The 26,535-nt window shown below is 41.3% G+C and overlaps 1 protein-coding gene and 1 non-coding gene across 6 annotated transcripts in view; both read left to right on the top strand.

The window, feature by feature from the left end:
• Window positions 1–19,994: 19,994 nt before the first annotated feature.
• Window positions 19,995–20,101, top strand: LOC135268490 (U6 spliceosomal RNA). The gene has a single exon (XR_010336806.1). It is a non-coding gene; the product is annotated as a U6 spliceosomal RNA (small nuclear RNA).
• A 1,588-nt stretch (window positions 20,102–21,689) lies between these two features.
• The window catches only part of AFG1L (AFG1 like ATPase), a 251,746-nt gene continuing 246,900 nt past the window's right edge, over window positions 21,690–26,535 (top strand). For 4 of the 5 annotated variants that reach the window (XR_010336653.1, XR_002478506.2, XR_010336654.1 and 1 more), the window contains exon 1: window positions 21,690–21,976. Coding sequence is in view for 2 of the 5 variants with exons in the window: in XM_021670497.2 (XP_021526172.2) it covers window positions 21,838–21,976 (139 nt within the window). In the remaining 3 variants the exon portion in view is untranslated. The remainder of the gene's footprint in view (window positions 21,977–26,535) is intronic. The other variant, XM_012438458.2, reaches the window with a different exon arrangement.

The following is a 26,535-nucleotide window of genomic DNA, read 5'->3' as shown; positions in this document are numbered from 1 at the left end:
GACCAGACTGGGCAACATGGTGAAACCTAGCCTCCACTAAAAATACAAAAAAATTAGCAAGGCATGGTGGCACATGCTACTCCCAGCTACTAGGGAGGCTGAGGCAAGAGAATTCCTTGAACCTGGGAGACAGAAGTTGCAGTGAGCTGAGATCATGCCACTGCACTCCAGTCTGGGTGGCAGAGTGACGTGCTGTCTCAAAACAAACAAAAAACCCCACCCTATCAGTGATTATGTGTACATTTATATTTGTATATTTTTATATGTGCTTGGGGAGAAGTGTAGGAGGATGTACACCAGGGTATTAGCACTGGTAGCTCAAGAGGGTGTCATTTGAAGTGGAGGTAGGAGGAGAAGACATGAGCATATTCTAAGGATGAGCTAAAATGTTAGAAAATGATCATCAATTTTATGTTTTCCTTAATGGCCTAATTCTAGAAAAATAAGTTGTCTGTGTACTGGTATTGCTGTGGGCACCATGAGAGGTGTGTCTCTTGAGTAGAATATTAATTATCACAGTTTAAAGGCTCTGGCCATTAAGATTATCCATTCCAGGCTGGGCATGGTGGCTCATGCCTGTAATCCCAGCACTTTGGGAGGCCAGGGTGGGCGGATCACCTGAGATCAGGAGTTCAAGACCAGCCTGGTCAACATGGTGAAATCCCGTCTCTACTAAAAATACAAAAATTAGCTGGGCACGGTGGCTTATGCCTGTAATCCCAGCACTTTGGGAGGCTGAGGCAGGTGCATCACCTGAGGTCAGGAGTTCGAGACCAGCCTGACCAATATGGTGAAACACTGTCTTAAAAAAAACAATAAAATAAAAATACAAAATACAAAAATACAAGAATTAGCTGGGTGCAGTGGTGTGTACCTGTAATCCCAGCTACTCGGGAGGCTGAGACAGGAGAATTGCTTGAACCCAGGAGGTGGATGTTGCAGTGAGTCGAGATCATGCCACTGTACTCCAGCTTGGGTGACAGGGTGACACTCTACCTCAAAATTAATTAATTAATTGGAATTCTGTTTTATCAACAAGTCCCTTGTGAATTTGATTAATGTGTCACTTCCTGAAAACCTGGTCACTTCTAAAGGAAAAGGATAAAACCAAGTCGCTGAATCTCTGAAGTGTCAGACTCTGGAATTATGGCTATCAACAAAAAGACTCAGACTGTGTAAAATATTTGAAGAGATTTATTCTGAACCAAATATGAGTGACCAATGGCCCATGATACAGGCCTCAGGAGGTCCTGAGAACATGACCCCAGGGTGGTCAGGGTACAGCTTGGTTTTATACATTTTAGGAAGACATGTGACATCAGTCAATACAGTAAGATGTACATTTATGGTTTACAACTTCAGTTGATCCTTAGACACATCTCAAAAATCTTGTTTAATTGTTTTTTGTTTGTTTGTTTGTTTTGAGATGCAGTTTCACTCTTGTCACCCAGGCTGGAGTGCAATGGTGCAGTTTCGGCTCCCTGCAACCTCCACCTCCTGGATTCAAGCGATTCTCCTGCCTCAGCCTCCTGAGTAGCTGGGATTACAAGCGCCCACCAACATGCCCATCAAATTTTTGTATTTTTTTAGTAGAGACAGGGTTTCACCATGTTGTCAGGCTGGTCTCAAACTCTTGACCTCAGGTGATTCACCTGCCTCAGCCTCCCAAAGTGCTGGGATTACAGGCATGAGCCACTGTCCCTGGCCTCCCCTGTTTAATTCTCTTCTCACATTTTGTACTTCTCTTCCTTACTCTCAGCAGACAACCTTACTTCTTCCTGCACAAAGAAAAGGTAAAAGCCATGAAGCTCAGTTCTGGGTTCCCGAGAGGCCGGCACGTCTGCCGGGGACTCTTGGCCAGCAAGAGGGTTCCAACCTGAATAGGGGAGTGTGCGGAGAAAGAGAGGACAGGCAAGCGGGGTCTGGAGGGCTGAGTAAGCAATGCTTAGACAGCAATTTTATTTTGCACATAGTATATATATATCTTTGTCCTACCTCATTTGCAGGAACAGGTCCTACTTCATTCACAGGAACAGATACCATTATCTCATACATCAAAGGGAACAGAAAGTCCTCGGGATACAGGCTTAGGCAACAGATAACACAATAGTAAAATCAGATACAATATCGGATACAATCAAGTCATGCAGGTGGGTCTCATTATCAAGTCATGCAGGTGGGTCTCATTATCGGGTGAGGAAACCTATAGTTAAAAAGTTAATGATCTATACAAGGCACCAGAGAGGCAGTAAACCTATTATCTTTGCAAACAGCAGTCACAAGAACAAGCACAGGACCCAACAATAGTGGGTAAACAAAGTCATAAATGCAGGAACAGAAAATAGACACAATGTCTTCTCAGACCACATAGGCATCACATCATTGTCTTAGTAAAGTTATTTTCATATATCCTTTGATTTCAGTTCAGCTTTCCCATAGCTCAACTGCCTCCAATGGGAAACTGTGTCCGGGCTCAAGCTCACCATATGGCAAGGCCCAATTCCGAGAGGCCTTACATGGGAACATTCCCCACACTCAGTATCTTCCTCCTCACCACCAAAAGACTCTTTTTTTTTTTTTTTTTTGAGACGGAGTTTCGCTTTTGTTACCCAGGCTGGAGTGCAATGGCGCGATCTTGGCTCACCGCAACCTCCGCCTCCTGGGTTCAGGCAATTCTCCTGCCTCAGCCTCCTGAGTAGCTGGGATTACAGACACGTGCCACCGTGCCCAGCTAATTTTTTGTATTTTTAGTAGAGATGGGGTTTCGCCATGTTGACCGGGATGGTCTCGATCTCTTGACCTCGTGATCCGCCCGCCTCGGCCTCCCATGAGTCAATTTCAGAACTTCTTCTGAGATCATAAGGCAGACCCATGCCACTTCCAGCTTTTGAGGATCTGGACATTTTAACTTTGGTATTGAGGAAATTATTTAAGGGTGCTGTGGGTCATTTGTTAATTTTAAGTAGATAAAGCATTTGCATTATTTAAAAATCAAAATGTATTTAAGGGTGTTCATTGAAAACTCTGCTGCTAATCCCTGTCTCCAGACTTTTTTATTGACAGCCATTGTTGGCAGTTTCTTACATATCTCATATATCTATGAGAAATAATACAATGAGATACAAACACTTTCGCACCTTACCTCACTTAACGTTATATGCACAGGTAGTTACACATCTGTACAGGAGCAAAGTATTCTATGATATGCCATAATGATTTAATTTGTCCTCTACTGACAAATATATGTTGATCCCAATCTTTTATTATTATGCTATAATGAATAATCTTGAATGTGCCAGTCATTATACAAATGGGAATATATCTGTAGCATAAATTGCTGTGAATGGAATTACTTAGCCAAAGGATATATGCATTTGTAATATTAAGAGATATTGCAAAAATTTCCTTTTGTATAGATGATAAAAAAAATAGCTCAAAGCAGGCTGAGCTGTGAGAAGTTTGCAAAATTTATCAGGCCCAGAGAAGCCTTAAACAATAAAGACATTTATTTATTTATTTATGAATGAGACAGGGTCTTGCTCTGTTACCCAGGCTGGAGTGCAGTGGTGCAATCATGGCTCACTGTAGCCTCAACTTCAGCCTTGACTTCCTGGGCTCCTGCAGTCCTCCCACCTCAGCCTCCCAAGTAGCTGGGACCACAGGTGCATGCCACCACCCCCAGCTAACTTTTGTATTTTTGGTAGAGTCAGGGTTTCGCCTCATTGCCCAGGTTGGTCTCAAACTCCTGAGCTCAAGTGATCCACCCACCTCAGCCTTCCAAAGTGCTGAGATTATAGGCGTGAGCCACCATGCCTGGCCAAGACTTTTTAATAGGCAAAAGGAGGTACTGCCTTGTGGAAGCAAATAGTTTATATTTTTTATTTTAAATTACTGAATTGGAATTCTGTTTTATCAGCCAGTTTCTTGTAAACTTGATCAATGTGTTGCTTCTTCAAAACCTGGTCGAGCATGGTTGCTCACACCTGTAATCCCAGTGCTTTGGGATCACTTGAGGTCAGGAGTTCAAGGCCAGCCTGGCCAACATGGAAAAACCTCGTCTCTACTAAAAATAAAAAAATTAGCAGGACGTGGTGGTGCATGTCTATAATCTCAGCTACTGGGGGTGCTGAGGCAGGAGAATCCCTTGAACCTGGGAGGTGGAAGTTGCAGTGAGTTGAGATTGTGCTGCTGCACTCCAGCCTGAACCACAGAGTGAGATTCAGTCTAAAAACAAAAACAAAAAATGAACAAACAAAAAAACCTTATGAGTATGGGACTTCAGTCATGACCCCTCACATCCATGACCAGGGCAATTGCTTGAAGGCATTTTGTTCCTAACTCGCTGCCTCACCCATTATCTTCATGTTTCTGGAGTCTGTGATATAAAGAACAAAGTATAACCAATCAATAGCTTCTGTTTACTTTTTAGTTTTTAGAGATAGGGTCTAGCTCTATTGCCCAACCTGGAGTGCGGTGTTGCCATCATAGCTCCCTGAAGACTTGAACTCCTGGGCTCAAATGATTCCTCTGCCTCAGCCTCCCAAGTATGTGGGACCACAGGCACATACCACCAGGTCCAGCTGCTTATATTATTTTAATGTAAATTCTTGCAAAACAACTTAGGAATTATGTCTTCTTTTTTCCTTAAAAACCCACTTATGGCTGGGCACTGTGGCTCATGCCTGTAATCCTAGCACTTTGGGAAGCCAAGGTGGGAGGATCACTTGAGCTCAGGAGTCTGAGACCAGCCTGGGCAACATAGGGAGATCTCATCTCTATCTTTAAAAAATAATCCACTTGTGGCTGGGCACGGTGGCTCACACCTATAATCCTAGCACTTTGGGAGGGGCAGGAGGATTGCTTGAGTGTAGAGTTTGAGACCAGACTGGGCAACATAGTGAGAACTGTCTCTACAAAACATTTTTGAAAAACTTAACCAGGCATGGTGGTATGCCCCTGTAGTCCCAGCTACTCTGGAGGGTGAAGTAAAAAAGGAGGATTGCTTGAGGCCAGAATGTCGAGGCTGCATAAGGCATGAAGGCACCATTGTACTCAAGTCTGAGCAACAGAGCAAGATCCTGTCTTTTAAAAAAATAAAATAAAATAAAGAAAGAAAGAAAAGAAAATGAAAAACCCAGCCCACTTGGAACTGCTGCTAATAGAAGTGCATATTCAGGGCAACTTGAATCAATACTGCAGAGTGGCCATCCTCAAGCTTTGGGCTCAGATAAACTCTACATTTAACATATTTCCCAAATCTCCTTATTGAAGGTTGACATAGGTTTTGCCAGTTTATACCCTGTTCAGCAATATATGGAAATACTTGTTGGAATGTATGAAAAGAGTGTGTGTGGGGAGGGGCAGGGGTGGTTTATGAGAAGCACCAAATTAGTAGGGGCCTGGGCAGAAGTATGGGTAGTCTGAACATCTTGTTTGCAACTGGCATCTGAAGTGGGGGCAGTCTTGTGGGACTGATCCTTAACCTGTGGGGTCTGCACTGACTCCGGATAGTTAGTGTCAGAATTGAATGAATTGTTGGATACCCAGTTGGTACCAGGAGAATCAGAGACTACATACATAACCTGGCAGATGATTTTTATGTTTGAGGTCCTTTGTTGAGCTCTATCTTGTTTACCACCTTCTCTCCTCACCATACACCCCATTGCATTTTTCCTTCCAAGACCTTTTTTCTTTTATGCTTTTTTAGAGACAGGGTCTCGCTCTGTTGCCCAGGGTGGAGTGCAGTGGCACAATCATGACTCACTGCAGCCTTGACCTCCTGGGCTCAAGCAATCCTCCCATTTCAGCCTCCTAAGTAGCTAGGACTGTAGGTGAGTACCACCATGTCTGGGTAATGTTTTATTTTTATTTTTATTTTGTAGAGACAGGGTCTCGCTATGTTGTCCAGGTTGGTCTCCAATTTCTGGCCTCAAGCAATCTTCCTGCCTCAGCCTCCCAAAGTGCTGTGACTACAGCCATGAGTCACCATGTCCAGCCATGATCTTTCAGTCTGGTCATAGGGGCATGAAAATGAACAAAGCCATGTCGGAGAGTAGGATAACAGCCACAAAGCCCAGTCTTGGGGGAAGAGTAATGGAGAAAGAATTCCAGAAGGAAGCAACAAGGACACTGAGACATGAAGTTGGTGTTTGACAGGCAAATTGACTATGTTTTGGGTGTACCTATGTGTTGGAGGTATATTCCAGAGGTAGGGATAAACAGCTAAAGAGGTCCAGAGGAAAGAAAGAGCACAACACACTTAGGGAACTAGTTTAAAGACTATTGGAATGAAAGGGAAATAAGATCAGGACTCAGGCCAGAGAGATAAGGTCATGAAGGACATTATAGTCTATGTTTATGGTTCTAGACATTATCTGAGGACATTCTAAAGTAAACCATTGAATGAGTGCAACTTGATTTTTAGCTTAAAAAGATCTCTGTGACAGAACAAAGACAGTAGCAGTAGGAATGTGAAGAAATGAATGGACTTGAGAAATATTCGCCCTGTTTCTCTGGTTTGACCCAAAGAAGGTACAACTCAGGATTGCTCAGACCAGAAGTCTGTGAGATGCCAGGTCAGAGGAAGACGTCAGGATATAAAGAGCACCATGACTTCTATTGGGAGTGGAGGGTCTGGCAAATCTCTGTGGATTGTTTTCAGTGTTCTGATGAAAGGCCTTAGCCACAGGGATATACACTCCCAGGCACAACAGGTTCGATTCTGTATTATATTTGCAAGGAAGTTAGTTCTTCTAACTTTTCATTTACACATCTTCACAGGAGGTGTACTTATCAGGAACCCATGGGTTGGGTTTGGTAGAGGGCCTGACCAGGCCTGCCAGACAAGGCTTTGTGCACTAAGCTGTCCAGTATTCCGAAAGCTTTAATTACTTCAACCTAAGTATGAGAATATCATTACAATTTTTGCCACCCATCACACCACACACTCACGCAGGCACCCACATACTATTTCTGTCTGTTGTCCTCACTAAATAAAGCTCAACTTGTCTGAAGTCAGTCTAATCCCATTTACCCCCAAGCAATTCCCAATATTTACATGCTTTTTGCAGCAAATATTATCATTATTTATCTAGTTACTTGGGCTTATACCTCTGAATTATCTTTTTCTCTTCTTTCTCATCTACTCCTCACCCCCTCTCCCTGTCATAACTTAGTTTGTTTAACGTCAGACTACAGAGATCTCCATATACTGATTTGCTGTCTCTAATCTCTTCAGTCCATTGTGAATAATAGCATGATGTGCATATCATTATTCTGGTATATGTTGCTTTTATATTATAAATATTTCTTGGCTAGAATTTTTTTTTCTTTTTGAGATGGAGTTTCACTCTTGCTGCCCAGGCTGGAGTGCAGTGGCACTATCTTGACTCACTGCAACCTCTGCCTCCCAGATTCAAGCAATTCTCCTGCCTCAGCCTCCTGTGTAGAGTAGCTAGAATTACAGGTGACCCCCCACGACGCCCAACTAATTTTTTTTTTTTTTAAGAAGAGACGGGGTTTCATCATGTTGGCCAGGCTGGTCTTGAACTCCCAAAGTGCTGGGATTACAGACATGAGCCACTGCGCCCAGCCTAGAGTTTTCTATTTTATATAAATCTGTCTGGGTTGAAGAGAATATTATAAGCAAATCAATTCTATTTAATCAAGGTTTGGCAAAGGAGATGGGCTTAGTAGCTGTATAACCTTAGGCAAATTATTTTACATGTCTATGTCTCCATTTCTTCTTGTATAAAATAGGGACAATAATAGTACCTAATTCACAGGGTGTTATGAGGATTGAAAGAGTTAATATTTGTAAGGCAGTTGGAACAGTGCCAGAAACTTGGTAAGCTCTGAAATACCTGGAATCTGTGTAAGAAGTCAATAAGGAAATGAGTTTATCAAGAAAGAACATGGTTGAAGTTGAGATCTTGAATCCCATAATAAGGAGTGGCATTGGTGGTGTTTGGCGGGGTTTGTTAGCTGAGGATTGTGAATGAATGTTTTATCTAGGTGAATCTAATAATGGAATTGATGATTCTCTTGACCAGAAACCTGAGCTTAAATCTGTTGGTAGAATGTTTGAACTGCTTGACTTACTGTTTAGATTCAAAACATTGGTTTTCATAGGCATTTCAGTCAAATGCAATGTCAGTTAATTAGGTCTGAAGTAAAACAGTTACCATGAGAGGTTTACATTACCATAGCTTACATTTGAGAAAGTCAAAATTTTCAAAATGTGGTTAGTTCCAAAGTATATTTTTGATAAACCAGCTTGAATACTGCATAGTGGATAACAAGGTTAAATAAAGGTTCTAATAAGACAAACAGTGATAATTTAAATAAATCAGATGTTTTTGTCGAAGATTACTCTGTGATTTTCTCCAATTATTCATGACATTTCACCCATTCATATTGTGATCTGCTTTAATAGTGGAAGAAAAAAAAAACCCTTGTCTCCTTGTTTATTCTTTGTTCTCAAGGAGATAAGCTGTTTATAAAGACACGTTATTTGTTATTTAAATCACTTTTACTGAAGTTGTTTATTTCCTTGTTTCAGTTTCTAAAAATATTGCAACAATTGTAATGCTTCTTAGAGATATCTATTCAATACAGAGTGATTTGTACTGAAATTCTTTGCTAAATGGGCACAGGTGCTGATGTGTATAACATGCTAGAATGAGTCAAAACTAATAAGTGCTAAAAAAAAAAAGATAATGGGGATATACTTGTGTCAACTTTAAAAATCTATGATTAAAAACATTTTAGACCTAAAGTCTTAGATATTTGTAAAGGTCTACCTTTATACATGCTATTTAGTAAGTAATAATAATAATGAAAGTAATAAATTAGGTATAACACCAAAACCATAAGCAGAAAAACTGCATAATTTAAATACAGAAATCTACTTCTTAGAAAATGCCCTTTAAGGCCGGGCGCGGTGGCTCAAGCCTGTAATCCCAGCACTTTGGGAGGCCGAGGCGGGTGGATCACGAGGTCGAGAGATCGAGACCATCCTGGTCAACATGGTGAAACCCCGTCTCTACTAATACAAAAAAATTAGCTGGGCACGGTGGCGCGTGCCTGTAATCCCAGCTACTCAGGAGGCTGAGGCAGGAGAATTGCCTGAACCCAGGAGGCGGAGGTTGCGGTGAGCCGAGATCGCGCCATTGCACTCCAGCCTGGGTAACAAGAACGAGACTCCGTCTCAAAAAAAAAAAAAAAAAAAGAAAATGCCCTTTAATCACTTTGCAGACTTTGTGAAGATCATAATTATATAAAAGTAATTACATTAAAAGATAATTTACCTGATAGTAAAATACCAAATTAAAGCTGTACTTGTAAAAAGTGTACTTGTAAACAGAATTATATATTTTAAAACATTGTTAAACAGCAAACATATGAAATTATATCTCACGCTTCTCTCTTTGCTATGCATAAAATTACCTCCAGAAAAAAATTTTGTTGATTTGGTACTATAAAGCTACATAGTGGTAAAGTATACAGCTCCATTACATGTCTTGCATATCAACCTAAACTATGACTTATCCTAGGTAATCAACAGGATTGATGTGTGAAATAAAGTCAAGCAGATTTGATATTTTAAGGGACAGCTGATTATTTCCAAGAACTAAAGGTTGAAAATCCAGCTGGGTTGATTTGGCTTAAAAAAATGAAGTCTGGTAACATAATTTATAGTATCTGTTCCTGCTGAGTAAGCCCTGGATACTGCAAACTCATATCTGTGGAAGTACATCTCTGTCTTTGAAACCGATGAGAATTGCTCGGGCTAAGTGAGAGACATGCTGGGAAAATTGGGCCCTTACAATTGGTGCGTATAGACATTAGAGGTCCTATGACACTTTCCTCATTGGGTCCCTAAGTTTTCTCCAGTCTTGGTTTTGGCAGAAGACACTCAGTTTTGGAAGGAATACTCCTTGAATTAGATATGTCCAGACTAAAAACTATTCAGGTCTTATCATCTAGAGAGTCTTGATTCAGAATTTCATTATCTGTAAAGTTGGGTAAATAACACTCACCTTGATTTAAATCTTATCCAAGTAATCTCAAGATGTCCATTTGAAAAACAAAACAAAAACCAGTTGATTTCTTTTACGTCTAGGCTAAATCATGGCTAATTTTGAGTGTAGTCACTTGGAGCAAGTAACATACTTATAACCAAATGAATTCATACAGTTTTATCATGGCATCTTTGAGTTTTGAAGATTGGCTGCATTTTAGGCCAACTTTAGTTTTTCTGAATAATTGGTCTATAGAACTGAAAAATACTCAATTAGTTTGCCTGGTTGCATTTCATTAAATTCAACTAACCAATCAACAAAACTAGATTGGTCACGACTATCAATGAACAGCAATCAAAGTACTATGTGGCATGGTCTACTTTTTGTCTATCTGTTGATCTGGTTTAAGGGTTATTTCCATTACCATTCAGTTAACTTCAAGAAGGTATAGTAGCTGTGTTATATTGGATAAGTCACTTACTGTATCTCTCAGAATGAGAATCATGGAGTTTTTTTTTTTTTTTTTTTTTTAAATTAAGACAGGGTCTCACCCTATTGCCCAACCTGGAATGGAGTGGCTTGAAAACAGCTCACTATAGCCTTGACCTCCCAACCTCAAGCAATCCTCCCACCTCAGCCTCCTGAGTAGCTAGGACTACAGGTGCACGTCATTATACTCGGCTACCTTTTAAAAATATTTTTTGTAGAGATGGAGTCTTGCTATGTTGCCTAGGCTGGTCTTGAAATCCTGGCCTCAGCAATCCTCCCGCTCAGCCTCCCAAAGTACTAGGGTTACAGGTGTGAGCCACAATGTGCCCAGCCCCCTTGAGGATCTTAAAATAAATGTATTCATTAAGTCTAAATATCAGTAGTAATATGAAGTATATAATGTACGTGTGATAATGGATACTAAATATATATTGCAGACCGGGTGTGGTGGCTCACACCTACAATCCCAGCACTTTGGGAGGCCGAAACGGGTGATCACCCGGGGTCCGGAGTTCGAGACTAGCCTGGCCAAGATGGTGAAAACCTGTCTCTACTAAAAATACAAAAATTAGCTGGGCGTGGTGGGTGCCTGTAATCCCAGTGACTGAGGGGGCTGAGGCAAGAGAATCACTTGAACCCAGAAGGTGGAGGTTGCAGTGAGCCAAGATCTCTTCATTGCACTCCAGCCTCGGCAACAAGAGTGAAACTCTGGTCTCAAAAAAAGAAAATAAATAAATAAATACATATTGTTTATTAAACCTGGAACATTCTTTTCTTTTTTTTTTTTTTTTTGAAACAGAGTCTTGCTCTGTCCCCCCGCTGTAGTGCAGTGGCATGATCTCGGTTCACTGCAACCTCCGCCTCCTGGGTTCCAGCAATTCTCCTGCCTCAGCCTCTCAAGGAGCTGGGATTACAGGCGCATGTCACCACACCCAGCTAATTTTTGTGTTTTTAGTAGGGATGGGGTTTCACTATTGGCCAGGCTGGTCTTGAACCCCTGACCTCAAATGATTCACCTGCCTTAGCCTCCCGAAGTGCTAAGATTACAGGCATGAGCCATCACGACCCGCCTAAACCTGAAACAGTCTTAAAGTTGCCTTGAAAATATTAAAAGTCAATTGATAGTTTGGGTAATTATTTTTATTAAAATTTTTCTTTTCTTTTTTTTAGGCGTAGTCTCGCTCTGTCACCCAGAGCCCATGCCACCATACCTGGCTAATTTTTGTATTTTTAGTATAGACAGGATTTCACCATGCTGGCCAGGCTGGTCTCAGGCAGGAGGATCACTTGAGGTCACGAGTTCAAGACCAGCCTGGCCAACATGGTGAAAACCTATCTCTACTAAAAATACAAAAATTAGCTGGGCGTGGTGGTGTGCACCTGTCGTCCCAGCTACTGGCGAGGCTGAGGAAGGAGAATTGCTTGAACCCAAGAGGTGGAGATTGCAGTAAGCTGAGACTGCACCACGCCACTGCACTCCAGCCTGGGCAGCAGAGCAAGACTCCATCTAAAAAAAAAAAAGAAACTAAAGATTTGAGCATTGGACTTGACTTCAAATATTCTGTCTTTGGCCAGTCTCTAGTTATGAGTTAAACAATGTTTCAGTATAGGGAAACAAAAGTAACTGTTGTTGAAAGGGTAGCAAATGTATTAAACAATGTTTCAGTAAAGGGAAAAAAACGTAACTTTTGTTGAAAGGGTAGCAAATTTATTAAATAATTCTTACTTATAAGAAATGAACTGTAGCATAATCTATATTTTGTATACATTTATAAATCTCTATTACTAAAGTATGTATATCTTGTTTAGAGGTCACATTTTTCATAGTTAATAAGGTACTTAGGCATATTTGTTTATCTAGTTTGTTTAAATTAAGTAACCTAGTGCCTGTAGTCCCAGCTACTTGGGAGGCTGAAGCAAGAGGATTGCTTGAACCCAGGAGTTTGAGGCTTCACTCAGCTATGATTGTACTACTGCACTTTAGCCTAAGTCGACAGAGTGAGATCTTCTCTCTAAAAAAAAGGAAAAGAAAAGAAAAGAAGTAACCTAAATTATATCTTTGGTCAAGGATCTTTAAAATGTTTGGAATTTAGAAGCTAGATATTTGACTCTACTTGACTGTAGAAAGTAGGAGTTGTTATGTAATGGTTTCCAGGTGAATTTACTTATTTATTTATATAGTGTAGAGATGGGGGTCTTGCTATGTTGCCCAGGCTGGTCTTGAACTCTTGGCCTCAAGCAAACCTCCCACCTCTGCCTCCCAAAGTGCTGAGATTACTGATGTGAGCCACTGTACCCCCCTGAAATAATTTCTTATGTGTCTTCAAATGCACCATATTGCTTTTTGTAGCTTTAAGGTGTTTCTTGGTTAAATCAGAAGAAATTATACTTAGGAGGAACCATGTGTAATGACAAATAAATAAGCAAGTGGAAAAAAGGGCTCTTGGGTGTTGTTTCAATTACTTCTATAATATTGAGGGTTTTTTGTGTGTATGTGTGTGGTTTTTTTTTTTTTTTTTTTTTTTTTAAAGATGGGGTTTCACCATGTTGGCCAGGCTGGTCTTGAACTCCTGACCTCAGGTGATCCACCCACCTTGGCCTCCCAAAGTGCTAGGATTACAGGTGTGAGCCACCATGCCCGGCCATATTGAGTTTAATGGTGTTTTAAAAAATTAATCTTAGTTTTTTTTTTTCTTTTTTTGAGATGGAATGTTGCCCTGTTGCCCAGGCTGGAGTGCAATGGCTCGATCTAGGCTCACTGCAACCTCTGCCTCCCAGGTTCAAGTGATTCTCCTGCCTCAGCCTCTCTAGTATCTGGGATTACAGGGGCGTGCCATCACACCTGGCTAATTTTTGTATCATTAGTAGAGACGGGGTTTCACCATGTTGGCCAGGCTAGCCTCGAACTCCTGACCTCATGATCCACCTGCTTCGGCCTCCCAAAGTGCTGGGATTACAGGCGTGAGCCACTGTGCCTGGCCTAAAAACTTAATATTTAAAATGGGCTGACTGGGCACGGTGGCTCACACCTGTAATCCCAGCACTTTGGGAGGCTGAGGTGGATGGATTACGAGATCAGGAGATCAAGACTATCCTGGCCAACATGGTGAAACCTCGTCTCTACTAAAAATACAAAAAAATTAGCTGGGTGTGGTGGTGCGTGCCTGTAATCCCAGCTACTCAGGAGGCTGAAGCAGGAGAATCGCTTGAACATGGGAGGTGGAGATTGCAGTGAGCTGAGATTGTGCCACTGCCCTCCAGCCTGGTGATAGATAGAGACCCTGTCTCAAAAATAAATAAATAAATAATAAAATAATAAAATAAAATGGGCTCCACAGTCTCGATGTTCCTAAAGAACTTAGATATAGAACTACCTGAACTATGGTGGCTAACGCCTGTAATCCCAGCACTTCAGGAGGTGGGAAGACTGCCTGAGTCCAGGAATTTGAGAACAGCCTAGACAACATGGCAAACTCTGTTTCTACAAAAAATACAAAAATTAGCCAGGCATGGTGGTACGCACCTGTAGTTCCAGCCATTTGGGAGGCTTATGTGGGAGGGAGAATTGCTTGAGCCCCGGAGGTTAAGGCTGCAGTGAGCCAAGATTGTGCCACTGCACTCCAGCCTGGGCAACAAAGTGAGACCCTGTCTCAAAAAGAAAAAAAAAAGAAAAACAAGAAAGAAAGAAAAAGGAAAAAAGACCCTCAAAACAAACCAAAACCAAAACCACAGAATTATCACATAAACCAGCAATCTCTCTTCTGGGTATATACCCAAAGGAGATGAAACCACCTCCTTGTAAAGGTATCTGCACTCCCACGTTCTTTGCAGCATTAGTCACAATAGCCAAAATATAGAGACAACCTGTGTCCATATACAAATGAATGAATAAAGAAAATGTGGCACGCATGTGAACACACACACACAAATGCATACACACTGGAGTATTATTTAGCATTAAAAAAGGAAGAAGGAGGAAATCCTGCCATTTGCAGGATGGACCCGGAGGATGTTATGCTAAGTGAAATAAGCCAGACTTAGAAATAAAAATATTGCATGGTATCACTTATGTGTGGAATCTATTTTAGTTTATTTATTATATTTTGGCTAATTTTTGTATTTTTTGTGGAGGTGGGGTCTCCTTATGTTGCCTTGATTGGTCTCAAACTCCTGGGCTCAAGTGATCCAGCCACCTCGACCTCCCAAAGTGTTGGGATTACAGGCATGAGCCACCGGCCTGGCGTTAATTGTTTTATTTTATTTTTGAGGTGGGATCTTGCTCTGCCACCCAGGCTAGGGTGCAGTGCTATGATCATAGATTACTGCAGCCTTGAACTCCTGGGCTCAAGGTATCCTCCTGCCTCTCCCTTCCAAAGTGCTGGGATTACAGGCAGGAGCCATCACACAGCTTAAATTTTTAAAAAGGTCAAACATACAGAGATAGAGAATAAAATGGTGGTTACTGGGGTGAGGTTGGAGGTTCACGGGAGGAAATGAGGTGATGTAGTTCAAAGGATACAAAGTACCAGATCTATAAGAGGTCTATTGGGATTTTTTGCTAAATAAGTAGATTTTAGCTGCTCTTGTCACAGAAAAGTAACTGTGAGATGACAGATATTTTAACCATTTTACAATCTATATGTATCCTATAACATCATGTTGTAAACCTCAAACATATACAATAAAAGTTATTTAAAAAATTAAATGCCAGGCTTGGTGGCTCATGCCTGTAATCCCAGCACTTTGGGAGGCTGAGGCAAGTGGATCACCTGAAGTCGGAAGTTAGAGACCAGCCCGACCAACATGGAGAAACCCTATCTCTACTAAAAATACAAAATTAGCTGGGTGTGGTGGTGCATGCCTGTAGTCCCAGATACTCTGGAGGCTGAGGCAGGAGAATCTCTTGAACATGGGAGGCGGAGGTTGCATTGAGCCAAAATCGCGCTATTGCACTCCAGCCTGGGCCACAAGAGAGAAACTCCATCTCAAAACAACAACAATGAAAAACAACAGCAACAAAATTAAAATGGGCTCAAAATTTTAGAAGCATCACTTAAGAAGGTAGTCTGCTTTATTTGCAGACAGAAAATAAATTTTATATTTTTATTAAGACTACTCATTTAGTCACTTAACAAATATTTGTTGAGCTCCTTATAACCTAGGTATTACTATAGGACCTGGGGATACAGCGGTGAACAAATCAGACATCAATCCCTGCCACAGGGAGCTTAGATTCTAGGAAGAGTAGTAAGAGAAGATAATAAGCTAACAATTAGTAAAGTACATATTATGCTAGACGGTAGTAACTGTTGGGGAGAAAATAAAGCTGGAAAGAAAGAAAAGGAGTGCTGGGCGAGATTGTAATTTCATATGGATAGTAGTTAGGAAAGGCCTTAACTGAGAAGGCATCATAAGGAAGTAAAGACATGAGGAAGTGAGTCAAGTAGATATTTTGGAGGAGAGCCTCCCAGACAGAAGGAACAGGACATGCAGAAGCCTCAGGGGTGGGAAGCAGACTTGGTGAGTTCCAGAAACAGCAAGAAAGCCAATGTGCATGGACAGAGACGGGGAGGGAGAATGGTCTGAGATGAGATCAAAGAGGTAGTTGGGACCCTCATCATGGGACCTCATAGGCTGTTTTGATAACCAGTGGCAGGGTAAGGTACTAGTAGGTGTTAAACACAGGAAAGTAATGATGCAACTTAGAATTTTAGAAAATATATATGGCTCTTGTTGTAACTGCCCAATGGTTTCATTTTGCCTGCTGCCCAGATAGAGCCAATTTATCAAGACAGGGGAATTGCCACTAGACAAAGAGTTTAATTTATGTAGAGCCAGCTGAACAGGATACCAGAGTTTTATTATGACTCAAATCAGTCTCCTTGAAAATTCAGAGACTGGGATCAAGGATAATTTGGTGGACAGGGGGCCAGGGAGTCAGGAGTGCTGATTGATGGGGCTGGAGATGAAATCAAAGGGATTTGACTCCTGTCCTCTTGAGCTGAGTCAGTTCCTGAGTGGGGACCACAAGACCAGATGAGCCAGTTTATCAATCTGGGTGGCACCAGCTAATCCATCAGGGTCTGAAAAATATCTCCAGCATCAATCTTAGGTTTTGCAATAGTGATGTTATCCCTAGGAGCAATTGGGGAGGTTTAGAATCTTGTGGCCTCTAGCTGCATGACTCGTAAACCATAATTTCTAATCTTGTGGTCCTACAAAGGCAGTCTGGTCCCCATGCAACAAAGGGGTTTGTTTTGGGAAAGGGCTATCATCTTTCAAAGTTAAACTATAAACTAAATTCCTCCCAAAATTAGTTCAGCCTATACCCGGAAATGAAAAAGGACAGCTTAGAGGTTAGAAGCAAGATCAAGTCAGTTAGGTCAGATCTCTTTCACTGTCATAATTTTATCATGGTTATAGTTTTTTCAAAGGCAATTCCGCAGTGTGGAGAACAAACTGTAGGGGTTAAAAGTGAAAGCAAGGAGACGAGCGACAAGGCAACTACAATAATCCAGGAGGGAGATGATAGCGACTTGGATCAGGGCTGGTGGTAGCAATACTGTCAGTGAAATGTGATGAAATTCTGGATAATTTTGAAAATGAAGCCAACAACATTCATTGAAGGTTGGGTGTAAGGTGAGAGAGAATGGGGAAAGTAGAGGATGATTCCTGTGATAAATGGCTTGACCTACTGGAAGGCTAGAGTTGCCATCTACTGAGATGAAGTGGTAGAAGTGGGAATCAATTGCTAGGTCCTTTCCTCCCTAAGGAGATGGTTATAAGAAGAGGAACAACAAGAGTATGAGGAAATGGTATTTTGGCTGGTTCATGCCGATGGCCAATACCATCTGCCATCTGTCTCTGTCAATGGCTCAATAGCATCCTCTAAAATGGCAACCTCATGAACCTGGAAACGGAAAATCCCAATCACCCATATTTATTATGGATTACCATCTCATTTATTTAGATCCTACTTGAAAAATATTTTTCTTTTGCTTTTAATGAGCTTCGTAAATTTGCTACTTGATGTTCTGTAGCACTTTCTTCTATTTAAAAATTTCTGCTGGGCACAGAGGCTCATGCCTTTAATCCCAGGTCTTTGCGAGGCTGAAGCAGGCTGATTGCTTGAGTCCAGGAGTTTGAGACCAGCCTGGGCAACATGGTGAAACCTCATCCCTACAAAAAATTAGGTGGGTACTTGGGGCATACCTGTAGTCTCAACTACACAGGAGGCTGAGGAGGGGGATCTCTTGAGCCCAGGAGGCAGAGATTGCAGTGAGCTGAGATTACAACACTGCACTCCAGCCTGGGCAAAAGTGGAGACCTTGCCTCAGAAAAATGTTTTTTTTTTTTCCCACTGTTCTCAAGCTTCGAGTACATTCCTTATTTCTACGATCCTTGGATATCATGAATTTATGTTGTCCTAGGCATACCTTTACTTTATTAAACATTTTTTTTTTTTGGCCAGGCAAGGTGACTCACATCTGTAATCCCAGCACTTTGGGAGGCCAAGGCAGGCACATCGCTTGAGCCCGGGAGTTTGAGACCAGCCTGGGCAATATGGTGAAATCCTCTCTAATAACACCAAAACAATTAGCCGAGCATGGTGGTGTATACCTATAGTCCCAGCTAGTAAGGAGGCTGATGTGGGAGGATCACCTGAGCCTGGGAGGCAGGGGCTGCAGTGAGCCGAGATGACATCACTATACTCCAGCCTGGGTGACAGAGTGAGACCTTGTCTCAATAAATAAATAAATAAATAAATAAATAAATAAATAAAATAAATAGAGATGGGGTCTCGCTATGTTGCTCAGGCTAGTCTTGGACTCCTGGCCTCAAGTGAGACTCCCACTTCAGCCTCCCAAAGTGCTGAAATTATAGGTATGAGCCATGGCACTGAGCCTGTTCCTTATTTTAGGCTTTGACATTATTCCTCTCAATTTCTATTTACAATCATATCTGATTAACAGTTTGTGTATACTGTATATATCATCTCATTTAATTCTCACAACGCCCATGAGGTAGCTAAAACAGAAACCACCCTAATTTTATAGATAAGAAAAACAGGCTGGGCATGGTGGCTCAAGCCTGTATCCTCAGCATATTGGGAGGCTGGGGAATATAGGGAGACCCTGTCTCTACAAAAAATGTAAAAATTAGCTGGACATGGTGGCACACACCTGTGGTCCTAGCTACTCGGGACACTGAGATGGGAGGATTGCCCCCTTAAGCCAGAGAGGTCAAGGCTGCAGTGAGCTGAGATCCCATCACTGTACTCTAGCCTGGGTGGCAGAGGAAGACCCTGTATAAAAAAAAAAAAAACAGAAGAAAAGAAAAGAAAACAGAGAGAGACTGAATTGGTAACAAAATCAGAACTCGAATATATCTCTTGACTCAGTATGTTTTCTATTGACCACTTTCTCATTTCCTTCATTGTATTATTTGTCCTTCTCTAGACTCTTTTAGTTTGGTTTTATCCTTAATATTAGATGCAGTAACTACTTGCCATTTTCTCCAGGAAGATTTTTAAAAATAAGGACAAGAAAATACCTTGTAATTTTATGACTTATTTCAAATAGTTTTCCTGACAATGTTCAAAATTGTTTTTAGGCTTATTATTTTGTTTAATTTGTTTTAGGAATTGCAGGAAAAGTGGGATTAATGTTTTAATAAAATGGTTTACAATGTCTACTTAGTCTTCTGGTCATTCTCTTGAATATGTCAATTACAATGTAAGTTATTAAGTTAATCTAAGTTATTTCCCTCTAAATTAGCTTACATTTGTATAAAATAAAGTTCATTTCCTATGTTTCTGTCTACTTGCACAACCATGTGAAAATTTCCTTTAGGTCTTCTTTGGCATTAAATTATCTATGAGTACTTATATTACCTCCATAATTATTACTCTGTTGGAATTTCTAATAAATGATAATTTCATTGACCAAGTCAAGTGATTTTTTTGGAGCAAACATAATGAAATCTAAATACTCTCTGAAAGTCTTTTGACTGTGATAAATAAATATGCAAGTCAAGGGATAAACAATCAGATTTTTCAAAAGGTCTTTCACAAAGTGTCACACCAAAAATTAGCAACAAGAGAAAAAAAAATCATCATAGTATGGAAGAACAGTTTGTCATGTTAGACAGTGGAATTACAGATAGAAGATAAATAGTACGTGTAAATTGGCTTATTTTGACAGATAAAATAAAAATATTTTTTTCTATAAATGATTTGACCAAGTTGGTAGAGATGTCTCTAAATTATTATGCCATGCTACACTTTCTCTTTCTTGTTTCTTTGGAATCCCTCATCTAGTGCAGATCAACTACCTGACTTCCTGGAATTCTTAGTGTAGTCTTTTCATTTGTTTTCACACAACTGAACTTTCTCCTTTCTATACTCCAGACTTTCTTGCCTGCCTTACTTCACTCTATTCCCTGTTCTTGGAAGGTCTTTATCTCTTAAAAGTTAAGCTTGTAGTGCTCACTTTGGCAGCACATATGCTAAAATTGGAACGATACGGAGAAGATCAGCATGGCCTCTGTGCAAGGATGACACATAAATACATAAAGCATTCCACATTTCTTAAAATTGAAAAAAAGAAAAAACCTTTTAAAACTTGAGATGTGAGATGGTGGTTGGCAACTGTAGTACCAGCTACTGGGAGGTTGAAGCAGGAGGATCACATAAATTCAGTTGTTCAAGGCTACTATGCACAATGATGGTGTCTGTGAATAGCCATAGCACTTGGGCCTGGGCAACATAGTGAGGCCACTTCTCTTTAAAAATAAAAAAAGTTGAGTTTTTAGAAGCCCTTTTTGACTTACCAGCCAAACTGCTCTCTCACTGATTGCACAACACTGCATTATCTTTATTTTTTATTTAAAAATTTTATTTAAAAAATTGCTGGGCTCGGTGGCTCACGCCTGTAATCCCAGCACTTTGGAAGGCTGAGGCAGGCGGATCATCTGAGGTCAGGAGTTTGAGACCAGCCTGACATATATGGTGAAACCCCATCTCTTAGCAGGGCATAATGGCACATGCCTATAATCCCAGCTACTTGGGAGGCTGAGGTGGCAGAATCACTTGAACCTGGGAGGCAGAGGTTGCAGTGAGCCGAGATTGTGCCATTGCACTTCAACCTGGGCAATAAGAGCAAAACTCCATCTCAAAACAAACAAACAAACAAACTTTATTTTGCCTCTTCCCTCCCTTCCCCTCCTCTCCTCTTCTCTTTTCTTTTTGTAAGACAAGGACTCACTCTGTCTCCTAGGCAGGAGTGCAGTGGCACAATCCCAGCTCACTACAGTCTCCACCTTCTGGAGGCAACCCCACCTCAACCTCCCTAGTAACTAGGACTACAGGGTAGAGGCCACCATGCCCAGTTAATTTTTATATTTTTTGCAGAGACAGGATCTCACTATGTTGCCCAGACTGGTCTTGAACTCCTGGGCTCAAGCGATTCTCCTGCCTCAGAATCCCAGGCATGAGTCACCCAGCCCGACCTGTATCATCCTTTATGGAATTCTTCATATCGCCTACTGGATTGCCAGCCTCTTCTGGACAGCAATTTGTATTCCTAATTCGCTTATCATAGTATCTCAAAGCATTTATTGTTTGATAAAATTAGGGCTGATCAATTAGGAGTTACCCTTCAGATAGATACACTGTCCCCTGACTTCTCCATCCACCGACAGTCCATCTTGGGCCCTTGGCTTTCCCATGCCACTTATACATTCTTTCAAAACATTTGAGTGCGTACCATTTATGTTATTCAAATACAAAACGGGAAAGCGGTAGGCGCACATTTCAGTACTCTGTCAAAGATGAGTTTTGAACGCTAGAGGCAAAATAAAAAAATGGGCCTACCATTTAGAGAGGTGTGATGAAGTGGCATCACTATTCCGTTAAAACCTGAAGGCCCATTGGGTCACCTCCATTTTATTCAGGTTTCGGAATCTCGGTCATGTGAGCTAACTTAAAAGGCTTAAGAGTTGTTACCTGCCTACCCGTCATAATCATTTCCCAATTCTTTGAAAACTTCGGGTGCCTCCAGCTGCCCAGACTAGAGCTGCCCGTTCCGCCTCGCCCCGCCCCACTGCATGCTGGGAGTCGTAGTCCCGGCTGGCAGAGCCCGGAAGGACGGGAGGGGCACCGGAATGCAGCCCGCCCACCTGGCTACTGGAGGTCACTCTCCCTAACTAATCCCTTGGTTCTCTCGGGTGGAGCCTCCAGCGTGCACAGCGGGATTTGACTTTGCCACCGTTTCTCTTCTGGATTTCAATAAAGTTTTCCTCTTCCACTCCTCGTACGAAGCTCAAGATGGCGGCCTCCTGGTCGCTCTTGGTTACCCTGCGCCCTTTAGCACAGAGTCCCCTGAGAGGGAGATGTGTTGGGTGCAGGGCCTGGGCCGCCGCTCTCGCTCCTTTGGCCACCGCCCCTGGAAAGCCCCTTTGGAAAGGTCAGTGATTGTGCCACGACTAGGCCGAGCCGACTACACATGAGTGGAGAAGCCTCTGGGGTCACCTTCCCTGTCCAGTCTTCCCTAGGTGCCTCCTGCTTTCACGAAGCTAAGGGCTCCTCGAGAGGAGTTTCCATTTCTCGTGACCTTTTATACTGTCTGTGAATGAGCCTTGAGCACTGAGGGAAAGGACCTGAGTGACTTTGATTTTGAGGGTCAGAGGTTGGCTCAGAGTTTGTTCCCTCCGGGACGTTTAGAGAACTGAGCCCAGGTGTGGGAGTGCCTGGCTTGAAGTGATGCAGGTGTGGGGTTGGGGACTGGGAACCCCTATCCTCTGCGTTTCCCAAGCTCTCGGGGCTGGTGACTGACGGGCATTGGAGTAAGAGCCGCTCGTGGGACTTCTCCAGGCCCCGCTGTTTCTCGTAATTCTTGGAAGGAAGGTCCACAAACATTCTCAGATTGAAGGATCGATTGATTCTTGGTGTTCTTTTCAAGTCAGTAGAGGCTTCAGTGAGATTATTTTGTCACCGGGCTTTCTTCCTTTCTGCATTCCTTCATTCAGTTGTTTTACGTTCACGAATGAATGAATGTATATTCTGAGTAACCAAGCCAAGAGTGCCAGTTTTACTGCTCAATTCATATGCTCGCACTAAACTCCACGTTTTTCAAAGGCAAGGACATTGTGTCATTGTTTCCTAAGCACTTAGCGCAATGATTGGTACCTGATGTGCAAATACGATTTTTGAATGAATGAATGAAATTATTCTCATTGTCTCCCTCATCCACATACTTATGTTTTCCTTTTCTCAAATCCAAGCAACCCCTGTAATATATCTTAATAGATTGATAGACCTTAATAAAGTATATGCCTTAATAAATAGAATCTTATTGATTATTTAAGCTAAAAATATGAGTTTTTGACCCGTATCATCAATGCAGTTGAAATTAATACTAGAACTATGATTAGGCCACCTTATGTTTTTCTGCAAAGATTAGCATAATGCACTTAGTATAATGGAATAGGCTCCACATAGGGGTTAGCCCTGATATGTTGGAATAGTCATTAAATAAATAAGGCCACTCAAGGTGGCTCATGCCTGTAATCCCAGCCATTTGGAAGGCCGAGGCAGGCGATCACAAGGTCAGGAGTTTGAGACCAGCCTGACTAACATGGTGAAACCCCCATCTCTACTAAAAATACAAAAATTAGCCGGTCGTGGTGGCATGCACCTGTGATCCCAGCTACTTGGGAGGTTGAGGCAGGAGAATTGCTTCAATCTGCGAGGTGGAGGTTGCAGTGAGCTGAGATTGCACCATTGCACTCCAGCCTGGGTGACAGAGTGAGATGCTGTCTAAATAAATAAATAAATAAATGTAGGCATAATGGAATATTCTGGTAGTGTAAGATGTGGATTACAGCATAAATTTTATTTTTCATTTTTGGAAGTCAATAAAAGCAAATGGTATAAATTTCAACAGGTGCAAGAAAGACTATGGCAAAATGTAAGGCTTTCTTCTGTCCCTATCCCTTAGTTGCTTAGTTTTTCTCCTCAGAGGCAATCTCTGATATTAGTTTCTTATGTATTCTTTGAGATACATTTTGTGTATGTACAAGCATATACATATATAGATAACTGTATTAAAAAATAGAAGTAGTAACATGCTGTACACTTTGTTTTGTGTATAGAGCAGTTAATTCTGTTAATTGTTAATTTCTTTTTAAATTTAGTATCTTGGCGATCATTCCATATCAATACCATATCAACTTCATATTAATAGAACTGCCTCATGTTTTAAGTTTTAAAAATGGTATTCCATTCTATGTATATACTATGATTTATGAAAATTTAAGATTTAGAGAGCATCATAGTAACAAAGAATTCACTGAATGCTTATTCTGTGTCATACAATATGCTAAGTACTTTCTGCATATATTATCTTATTATTCCTCAGTATCCTCATTTTGGAGATCATGAATCCAAGATTGCTGGAGATATATGGCTAGTAAGTGTCAGAACTTCTGGATTCAAATAAAGGCTGTGCTACTAACCTATACCCATACTTTCTCCTATACACAAAATTTAGCCAGTTCTGGGTGTGAAGATGTGATGAAAATGCAGTTAGGTTAGAGGTCCATTTAAGTGTAAATAAGGATGCTCCCTTCTCTTTTTATTATTTATTTATTTATTTTTTGAGACAGAGTCTCACTCTCTCACTCTATCGCCCAGCTTACAGTACAGTGGCATGATCTTGGCTCACTGCAGCCTCCATCTCCTGGGTTCAAGCAGTTCTCTCTGCCTCAGCCTCCCAAGTAGCTGGGATCACAGGCGCCCGCCACCATGCCTGGCTAATTTTGTATTTTTAGTAGAGATGGGGTTTCACCATGTTAGTCAGGCTGGTCTTGAGCTCCTGACCTTGTGATCCACCCGCCTCGGCCTCCCAAAGTGCTGGGATTACAGGCCTGAGGCACCACACCCTGCCTCCATCTTTAAATAAAAGGAAAATTTTAGTTGAAATTTTGTTCCGTATTTAGAGTCTGATTTACAAATCTATTTTCTATCCCTTTCCTGATTTTTTTTTTGGGGGAGGGTAATTTATGGTTTACATTTCTATTTTATCTTCATTTTTCATTTTTCGAAGTCTACTAATTAGTACAATGTAATGTGGCTGGGTGAGGTGGTTCACACCTGTAATCCCAGCACTTTGGGAGGCTGAGGTGGGAAGATTACTTGAGTTCAGGAGTTTGAGACCAGCCTGGGCAACATGGCAAAACCACCTCTCTACAAAAAATACAAAACTTAGCCAGGCGTGGTGGTGCACACCTGTAGTCCCAGCTGCTTGGGAGGCTAAGGTGAGAGGGTCATTTGAACTTGGGACGTCAAGGCTGTAGTGAACTGAGAGAGATGGCACCACTGCACTCCCAGGCTGAGTGACAGAGTAAGACCATGTCTTAAAAAAAAAAAAAAAAGAAGAAGAAGAAGGAGAAAGAAAACTGAATGAAAACAGTTCCAGCTCTTGAATACCTCATAATCTTGAAAGGCAGATGGAATTCTGGTAGCCAGCATTTCATGAGCCCTTCTGTGTTCTAGATACTTTGCTAGCATTTGTTTCATAATTTTCATAAAACCCTATAAACATTGTTGTCTTTATTTTATGTATGAACAAACAAGGATGGTTACCCAACTCAGATTTTAAACCCAGGCATTTTTGCTTCAGAGTCATGAACTTAACTGCTATTTATACTAGCTTTTTAATGTAACAACATTAATAACATATTATACCATGATGTAAGCCTATTTGAAGTGTTATAAGACTACAGAAGAGGAAGTAACTCTGCTTGGAGAGAGGGAGATTTTTTATTTTCAGCAAAAGTGTGGACGTGAGCTGTACCTGGCCCTCATTGGTTTATGGTCTCTGATAGCGCAGCTAGAGATGAAGCTGGAAAGGCGGGCTGATCTGGTTGAGAAGAGTGCCTTAACACTATGTGAAGATGTCTAAGCTCAGTGGGACACTAGTGGTGGATGTTTCTCAGGAATAGAAGTGGTCAGATCTGTTTTAGCACGATTGTTCTTGTGGGCTGCAGGTTGCCCATTTTTATGGTTATTTATTGATTATATGTTAAACAAAGAGTGGCTTATTCATACCTCCCCTTTTTAGATCATGTAGGGTAACTTTAGACCATACAGGGTAACATTGCCATGCCATTTGTAAACTGTTGTGGTGCTGGTGGGAGTGTAGCAATGAGGACAACCTGAGGTCACTCTCATTGTCATCTTGGTTTTGGCTGGCTTCTTTACTGCAAGTTGTTTTATCAGCAAGGTCTTTGTGACTTGTATCTTGTGCCAACCTCCTGTTTCATCCTGTGACTAATAATGCCTTAACTTCCTGGGAATGCAGCCCCCAAGGCCTCAGACTTATTTTATCCAGCCCTTATTCAAGATGGGAGTTGCTCTGGTTAAAATGCCGCTGACATTTCCTCCACTCCCTTTTACAAGGGAACCCTTAATCCTAAGGGTTGAAGAGGAACAAAGATCCATCTTCTGCAACTTCTTCAGGCTGAATAGGGGCGATGATATTGCTACCTAACTATTAGGGTCTTTTGTATTCAGGGTGGAAAGAAGCTCAGTCAGAAAGCATTGATATGGCAAGGGCCATTCATAACTCTTTAGTTTTGACAAAAGGTGATATCTGGAAGATTAATAACTGTTCAATTTAAGAGAACATTGAGTAAGCCTATCCTGCATTCCTACATAAATAGTACTATAGCAGTATATTCCACAACAGTAAGGCAAAATAAGTAAATTATCCCAAGCAAATGAACTTAGAAGGCTTTCCATGAACTCGGCAACTGTTGGAACCAAGCTGATGTGAGGTTGCTAGGTGATTCCAGTATGTGCCCAGGATTAGAATATTGATCCAGATTTTTACGTTATCCATTCCTCTTGTTTCTTCTGAGCAGCAACCAGAGATCACTGGTTGATTTATAAGAATAAGCAGAGTCAGTCTAAATTGCAGAAAAAATTTTAAGAACAACATGAGACTCTATTTTTTTTTTTTTA

Source organism: Aotus nancymaae, unplaced genomic scaffold (genome assembly GCF_030222135.1).
Source record: "Aotus nancymaae isolate 86718 unplaced genomic scaffold, 86718_ANA_hifiasm-v0.15.2.pri h1tg000040l, whole genome shotgun sequence".
NCBI classification, from domain to species: Eukaryota; Metazoa; Chordata; class Mammalia; order Primates; family Aotidae; genus Aotus; species Aotus nancymaae.
Note: the sequence above shows the minus strand (reverse complement) of the source record. Positions and strands in the feature narration are given on the sequence as shown.